The 9,100-nt window shown below is 35.5% G+C and overlaps 1 protein-coding gene across 1 annotated transcript; it reads left to right on the top strand.

Annotated features, from left to right (window-relative positions):
- The first annotated feature begins 4,124 nt into the window (after window positions 1–4,124).
- On the top strand, window positions 4,125–5,951 carry rhoga (ras homolog family member Ga). The gene is made up of 2 exons (XM_052110228.1): window positions 4,125–4,256; window positions 5,001–5,951. The coding sequence occupies exon 2, from the start codon at window positions 5,022–5,024 to the stop codon at window positions 5,601–5,603; it is 582 nt and encodes a 193-aa protein (XP_051966188.1). The 5' UTR covers window positions 4,125–4,256; window positions 5,001–5,021; the 3' UTR covers window positions 5,604–5,951.
- Window positions 5,952–9,100: the final 3,149 nt, after the last annotated feature.

Raw genomic sequence — 9,100 nt, forward strand, 5'->3', positions numbered from 1 at the left:
GATAATCATATAACCAGAGAGTGAACTAAAATAATTAAAAGTAGAAAGAACATGTGGAATTGAATTAGCTGTATCAATGACATATAATAAACTACCATCTGCATATAGAGATATCCGATATGAAGTGTTACAAAAAGTAATGTGTCTCACCATGATGTGTTGGCAGATTTTCTGAGCAAGAGGCTCAAGGTAGAGGGCAAACAAAAGTGTAGAATGAGGGCACCCTTGATGAGTCCCGTGCGAAATAGAAAACTGTGATGAGCAAATCCCTCCTGTCATGACCACTGCAGAAGGATTAGCCTATACAACTTTGATCATATTAATATGCTTGCTACCTAGCCAGTGGTATTGCCACTCAAGCCCGTCAAAGGACTTTTCAGCATCTAAATACAGTGTAGCACATGGCGAACCATTTCCACTAACAGCGTGAATGATATGTAGTAGCCGACATACACTGACAAATGCCAAGCATGATTTAATAAAACCGGTCTGATCATTTTGTACCAGCTTAGTCATAAAAATGTCTAAACAGCAGGCTAGAAATTTAGCATACAATTTGACTATCAGTATTTAAAAGAGACAACGGTCTATGATTCCCACAATTAGTTATGTCTTTGTCAGGCTTAGGCAGCAGGGTTATAATGGCCATATTAGCATTGTTATTAAAATAACCCTCACGAATAGAGTAACTGATCATATTTTACAATGGCTGTCCCAGTTCTTCCTAAAAACTAAGATATAGCTCTGGAGGAATCCCATCCCATCCCATCCCAGTGACTTCCACTTCTTCATGGCAATAAGAGCTACCTTTAATTCCTCTAGTGAAATTAGAGCATTCAGAGATGCTGCCTTCTCATCAGAGAGATATGGTCTCTCTGAGAGATCCTGAAGAAAGCTATTACATGCCGACTCATTAAAGATATTAATGCCCTTGGGTTCACTTATCAAGCCATCGGGAGTTTACATTTCCATAATATTTTAATAGTTTTCATTATTCTTCAAACTAAGAGCTAGGAGAGGACTTGGTTTAGCCCTGTTGAAATAATAAGTTCTCCTAGTTTTGTGCATCAACAACTAAGCTCTATGCCGTAACGAGGAATTGAGTTCTGCGCATGTCAGTATTAAAGGCGGAGTGAGCTGTTCTTGAGAATGTTGATATTTGAGTATAATATCACCCCTCCCTTCAGTGCTCCTTCAGAAGCTATTGTATTAAAATGGCATACTCCACCATTAGTTCTTGTTGGAAACTCACAAAGTATGAATTCTGATGAAGTCCCTCTAGTCTGTTTAATTTTGTCTCGAGAGTACATATTTCTCTTAATCTGGTTTTATTTATTTAGATGAGCTGCAATCCCATATGCAACACTTTATAGCATCCCAGAGAAAACGAGGATGATCCACCGAACTGACATTCACCTCTATAAACCACCTTAATTTCTCGTTAGACTAAAGTCTTTATTTTGTAACAGTGTAACAGCAGAAACAAGAGAGAGTTTAGCTGAGACTACACTGTGATCAAATAGAGGACATGGCCTTATTACAACACTGTATTTCTGAATATGGATCAGAAGGAATGAGAACATAATCCAGTCTAGAATAACTTTTATGTCTGAAGGAATAGAATATGTACTGTCTCATAGTAGTATGAAGAGTGCAATATACATCAATTAAGCTAAAATTTGACATAAATTTACACAGAGCAGTAGTAAATAAGGACTGTGATGGATAGTTTTTCAAACAGGAATGGTCAAGGGATGCATCAACTACAGCATACATGTCAGCACCGATTATAAGGAAACAATCCTGGATTCATAATTAAGTTGTCGTTAAAGCAGGAACACATTTTTGTTGAAACTGAGATGGAGCGTAAATTGAAAGAAAAGCAAAATTCCGACCCGATGCATATGCTTTTATGTATGACACTCTATCATCCTCACAGCTATACCTTTCCAAGATGTTAAAAGAAAGTCTTCGTTTCAACATGACAAGTGAACCCTGAGATTTACTGTCTAATGAAGTTGATGCAGCCATTTAATAATATTTGTATGAGAACCTCGGGACATCTGGTTTCCTAAAAAGTGACTCTTGAATAAGTGCCAGGTCAAGACAGGCAACATGCTTAATGAGACCATTCAATCCATTCACATTCCAGCTAATTATATATTACTGTTGCCATTTTTTATCCAAAATTATTGACCAACACGGGTCCATACCATCGAAAAAGCATAACACAATGAACTGAACCTTCAAACAGCATATAATGCTACAGAAGGAGAAATGCTACAGAAGGACACCCAACTTCCCACAAAAATAAGAAAACATTGGAACTCAGTGGTTGAGGCTCAGGATTACTGACCAGAAGGTCAGGGGTTCAAGCCCCAGCACCACCAAGACGCCACTGTTGGGCCCTTGAGCAAGACCCTTAACTGCCTATTTGCTCCAGGGGCGCCGTATCATGGCTGACCCTGCACTTTGACCCCAGATTAGCTGGGATATGTGAAAACTAATACATTTCCCTGTATATATGCAACAACAACAAAAACTGTGTGTATAATATGTGACCAAAATAAAGGATTCTTCGTCAACGTGGCCCTGAGAAATTTGGCAGACACCATAGAACCACTTTTGCCCTACCCATAATTATTCAAATTAATAATAAATTCAACAATAGTTTGCCAAATAGCCGTTTACCGTCATACATGTCAGTCTATGTTAACATTATGCTTCCATATAACAACTGACCCGGAAATCTCTGTTAAGGCATCTGGAATACTGTTATATGAGCTGTGTCGCTTTGCCCTTCTTCACTCTCCTGTGTGACCCACTGAAGCCACTCAGAAAGTCCTCAGAAAGACTTATAGGTGTGTTGTGTCAAACCTTGAGTCAGTTTAAGTTGTGCCAGGTAGATCAAAAAGGTCTGATAGCCCATTTTCTGTGATTTGCTGGTGACTTCCATGAAGATGGTGACGGTACTGTAATCCGTGGTAAATCTGATGTCTTTCTTGTAGAATTGAGTGGAAATTTTGTAGCTGCCCTGAGAATTCGATCACGGCCGGTAAAACACAGCATCTTCATGATGACTGTTCGAGACCTGCCAGTGTTGTTGGGGGGTCCAATGCGGTGAGCTCTCATAATCTCCAGGTTTACGTCGGTCAGCGAAGGAAACCATACTGGCAAAGACATTGAGAGAAAAAGAAAGAAAGAAAGTCATACACATCTGGAATAAATGATGAGAGAATTTTCATTTTTGGCTGAATATATTTGAATGATATAATAAACGGTGTGTATCAAAAACTTTAATTAATTTGTGGTCATTTCTATTTAATTTTGGATAAGTAATTAAGTATTTTAGTTTAGTTAAATTATTATTATTTTTTTTTTTTTCAGTTTTTATTTTTATTTTAGTCAACAAAAATCTTCTAATTTAGTTTCTGTTAATGTTTCATTAACTGTAGCCTATCATTTAACATTCCAGATTGTTTTAAAAATGATATATATATTTTATTACAACATACAGCTTTTGGCATTTTACTGTTGAATTTTTACAAATTACATTTTTCAAATATGTAAAGGTAATAACAAGTCATCCTGCAGAGAAGCTGTTGCACCCCCTTCAGGTTTGTTTTGAAATTCACACATTTCACATCCATGTAGGCTCTGAAACTAGTGAATCTAGGATACATTTCATCCTAAAATTGAAACAAAAAAATAATACAATGTATTTTCCATAAAAAAATGAAGTCTGTTTTCAGGACCATTAAAGGGTTATTTTCCATTGTGACATTATTTTCCGGACAATTGCGCAAAGAAAATGTTTTAATGAAATTCTTCAACTCATATTATTCTCAATGGTGATTTTCAATAGATTTGCATTACTGTAAAAAAATATTAAAATGTAAATTTAGAGTGAAATAGAGTATTGCAGTATTTTATACATTAATTTTTCTTTTTTTTTACTGTAATTGGGGATGCACTGAGGGGACTGTGCAAGATGTTTTTAATGGTGAAATGTTATGACTGCAGTGACATGCGTGAAAAGTATTTCTTTTTGACACACCATTGCTTTGCTTTATGGCCTAGATCATTTTTGAACTTCCCCACAAGGTCTTTGGCTTTTTGTGTCACTGACTTCCTCACAGAGCACTAGGCTGTGCTCACTTCCTCCTACAGTCCCCAGTGCAACTGTACTTAGGAAGAGTTTAATTCAGACTACTAAGAATTAAGAATTGCCTGGACTCTCTTTTGGATTATGCACGGTGAGTTATACCTCTCCCTAACCTCTCTCTTAATTTATCATTTTAGATTTCAGAGGCTTTATTTATACCTTATGCTCTACTTCAAGCTCATTACGTGCTTTCATTATGACACCAGATTTAATCTCTGCTGTGCTTCTTGTTTGAAAATTTGAAAGGAGAATGCGGTGATGTCATAAAGGCACAATGACATCCATTTTAAAATGTGCCATTTGATAGTCGAATGAGTTCCATCTGTCTTTTTATATTTATATTATGTCTTTATTATTTCTCTCCTGAGAATAAGCTTATTTGCCTATAGTTTAATGTATTATTTCTAAGTAATAATAACTTACAGAAGTCGTCATTTTATCCTACCTCCCAGGAATTCATCAATTAAGGTGTCATGTGAGCTAATTGTTTTCACAATTATTATTTTTTATTATTAAAAAAAAAGTTGGAATTATTACCCCTATTTTACATACTGTATGTTCTTATTTGTATTTCCCTGTTTCTTGGATATATATATATATATAGTATAAAACATGTGTGCTATATATATATATATATAGTTTACGCAACTATGATGGTCTTCTTGAATGTTTCATTTCGTTTTTTTTTATTAGTATTGCCGTTACTTCATCACTGAAATCAAAATTGTAGTTTTGTGGCTTGACGGGCCATTTCAAGAGGTCTTTAATTAACTGTTTTTGACTTACAGTTTTTGTTATGAATGTCAGAGTGTTAATGCCTTTTTGTTCTTTTTAGATATTTAAGGCTGAAGAAAGGATGACTATGCGAAACATTAAGTGTGTTGTGGTCGGAGATGGTGCAGTGGGGAAGACCTGCCTCCTGATTTCCTTCACCACCAATGCCTTTCCTAAAGAATACGTTCCCACTGTTTTTGACAACTACAGCGCACAGTTGACTGTAGACTCTAAACTCATCAGCTTGAACTTGTGGGACACAGCAGGACAGGAGGAGTACGACCGTCTGCGGACCCTTTCCTACCCGCAGACCAACGTCTTTGTCATCTGCTTCTGTGTGACAAGCCCCACCTCCTACGAGAATGTCAAGCTAAAGTGGCACCCTGAGGTGACAGAACATTGCCCTAAAGTACCCATCCTGCTGGTGGGGACTAAAAAGGATCTGAGAGATGATCCGGAGGTTCTGAAGAAGCTAAAGGAGAAGAGCCTCTCTCCTCTCACCCAGCAACAAGGTGTGGCGTTGGCACGACAGATTCAGGCCACTAAATACCTGGAGTGCTCAGCTCTCAGTCAGGACGGGGTGAAGGAAGTGTTTACAGAAGCAGTTCGTGCTTTTATCAACCCCGCTCCACCAGCATCCAAGAAAACATGTGTGCTACTTTAAATGTACTGAAACCTGCAAATGTTGTAGGCCTATATTTTTTTTAATCAAGTTTATTGTAGGTTATGTTGTCCATTGTAATAAAAGAAAACAAACTTTTACTTTACTTTGTTGGATTTTGTTCTTGGGGAAGGAAAGGAAGAGTTTGCCCAAAAATGAAAATTCTGTCAATATTTATTCAACACAAAAGGAGATATATTGAAGAATCCTTAAGCAACTTTTTCTATATAATCACTGTCAAGCTATTTATTATTTGTGGTTATCTATCTGTCTGTCTATTTGTACATCCATCACTCAGGGGCGGAGCCAGGAGTTTTTCAAAGGGGTAGCCAGGCAGGGGCAAGCGATCAGTCTGTGGTGGCACAGAAATGTTCGGGTAGCATTTTTATATCATTGGACTGTGGGGGTGGGTTTACAATGGATACAATGACACCTGGGACAGAGAGGTGGGTGACCTTGGTGTGCGCACATGTTAAGTTTGTACATTTGTACAGAGATGATTAAAGAAATAAATTGTGCCAAAAAAGTACCAAAAGAATGACTAAAACAGCAACTCGCGAGTGGGGTGGCCAGGCTTCGGTCCATGGTGGCCACAGCCACCCCTAGCTCCGCCACTGCTCTTTCTGTCTTTTCTGTCTATCCGTCCATCCCTCTTTCTGTCTGTCTCTCTGTCTGTCCGTCCTGTATTACAGTGGCAAGTTAACAACATTAAGAGTATACAAACTTACAATGATGTCATGTAATGCTGAACAAAACAAGGGCATTTAGTCTGTGCCATTTCTACGCATTTTGTTTATCTGAGCCAATTCAAACGGTCACTTTCACATAGGCCAAGACTTTCATAGTATTGAATATTTTCTGTGTGAAATGCTGACTGTGTACTTTCCTGCTCACATTAATAAAAAAGAAGGAACCTTTCATGCAAATCTGTGCTTTACGCACTTACCTCACAATTACAAAACATGATACTCATGAGTTTCGGGTTCAGTTTTTTATTTTCTCTGCAGGTTTCTGTGATGATTTTGTGGCTGCTTATGAGGCAATTTTCGTTCTTTCCATTTTCATTCTTTTGTGCTGATTTTAGCACAAAAGAATCCTGAGCTATTTCTGTTGCCATTTTCAGCAAGCAGTTTTACTTCTTGGTATGGCTGAAACTGTGAAAATAGAATAGAATAGAATAGAATAGAATAGAATAGAATAGACTAGAATAGAATAGAATAGAATAGACTAGAATAGAATAGAATAGAATAGAATAGAATAGAATAGAATAGAATAGAATAGAATGTGTGTATTAGAGAAAGTCAGGTTAGGGCAAGTTGTCACATTTGAAATGTTTTAAGTTGTCATGTTGTATATGTGTTTTGTTTTTTATATGTAATTTAATATAATTTCCTAATTGCACTTTCAGTTGGCCAAAACATTCATTTGATATTTTGAATACTTCCTTTAAAAAAATGTGTTTCAATAATTGCTTTGTTTCATTACTATTATTTACATTTTTACATTTTGCTGAAAAAGTCTATAAAAGGCCATTTAATGGCAGGTTCTAACTGTAACAACTTCCCTCATACAGGGTGACAATATGCCCCGCTGTTGGCAACATATTATTCTATAAGTGAGCAGTAGATTTGGTCCCATATCTCTCAGAGTGCATTTGCAAGTAAAATGTTTTGAAAGAAAAATGTCCTAGACTCACATGAGACTGCTGCGGTCATCCAAATACTGCTCTTCATTCACTTACTACAAATACAAATACTGCAAGCCAAATTTGACAGTGAAATCCATGTTATGTCCCTTAGCAAGCAAATTTGGAGCTGCGTTGGACTTCATTGTGTTTAATTAAATACAAAATACTAAGTAACAAAATACATGTAACGCGAATACGTATTAAAAATACAACATATAAGTAACTGTATTCCACTACAATTAACATTTAAATCATTGGTATTAAGAATTAGACTACTAAAGAAATTACTTTGTATTTTATTGTCATTTGTTTTGTTTAATATTATTCCTTTCAGATGGAAAACATTTATACATATAAATGATGCGATCCAAAGTGCATTTGAACAGCGGTGAAACACTTTCTTATGATGTGTTACATTCATACAAGCAGACAGAGAAGTACGTTTGAAGTAAGTTTGGAGCACAAGAAATAGAAATAAACCTTGTGTAAATTGTCAGCTTTACGCTAAGCTAAAATGCTATTTCTAGCCATTTTACATGCACATGTTACCAGACACGATCATATTTTATATAAAGAAACTTCACATTGGATCATAATTTATTTTTTCTAGTAAGACTTTTAATATTAGGTCATAAATCTTATTCTTGATAATAATTTTTGTATTGTTTTCCTGTAAAAATCCTTAAAACAAGATAAATTAGATTGATCTTGTTTTAGAAACAGCAATGCATGAGATATTTAGGTTTTTCAGAGAATGTGTTTTTAACATATGTATTTTGTCTTACTGTACTGGAAGAGTTATTATAGTAAAAACAAGTGAAAAAATCAACCAGTGCTGAAGAAGTAATCCAAAGTATTTAGAATATGTTACTGACCTTGAGTAATCTAATGAAATACGTTACAAATTACATTTTATAGCATGTATTCTGTAATCTGTAGTGTAATACATTTCAAAAGTAACCCTGCCAACCCTGGCCGTTTTTTGCTACATGAATGGGATTTCTCTAATAGTGTTTTAGTTTGCATATTTCGCTCAGATTACAAAAACTGAAATGTATTTGATGTGTTTCACTTCTTTTTTTTTTAACCAGTTTGAGATGAGTGGAGATTGATCATTAGTCTACTAGATATAGTTAATAATTAACATTTACATTTACATTTATGCATTTGGCTTTTATCCAAAGCAACTTACAGTGCACTTATTACAGGGACAATCCCCCCAGAGCAACCTGGAGTTAAGTGCCTTGCTCAAGGACACAATGGTGGGGGCTGTGGGGATCGAACCAGCAACCTTCTGATTAACAGTTATGTGCTTTAGACCGCTACACCACCACAATAATTGATAATTAAATTAGGGTAATTTAATTTAAATTAAAAAAATCAAAGATCTCCTGAAATTAAATTATTTGAATGATAAATATTAGATAGCATATTGTGATTCTTTACATTTCTTGTATGTATGTATCTAGTATCATGCATAAGGTACATTCTTTTTTCTCACATCATTTCCACATGATTATTGGGTAAACCTCAGTTTTTTGGGGGTAATTCTGCAGTCTTAAGCTGCATATGTGCAAATACTGCCACCCTGTGGACATAGTTTGAAAGCACCTCAGAATAAACTCAAAATATATATTTCTATTACTGTAAGAAATTAATAGAATTAAATATGAATTTGTTTTCAAAATAAAATGTAATTAATTTTTTTACTAAAGATGTTAAAATGAATAAAAAATTAATATAATAATAATATAATAAAAATGTAAAAATAAAAAATAAAATAAAAGTGAGCGCCTCTCTGATCACCAGAAGA

Source organism: Xyrauchen texanus, chromosome 38 (genome assembly GCF_025860055.1).
Source record: "Xyrauchen texanus isolate HMW12.3.18 chromosome 38, RBS_HiC_50CHRs, whole genome shotgun sequence".
Lineage (NCBI taxonomy): Eukaryota > Metazoa > Chordata > Actinopteri > Cypriniformes > Catostomidae > Xyrauchen > Xyrauchen texanus.

Excerpts from the sequence above, each read along its gene's own strand:
- rhoga (XM_052110228.1), top strand. The coding sequence starts at position 5,022 with ATGACTATGCGAAACATTAAGTGTGTTGTGGTCGGAGATGGTGCAGTG.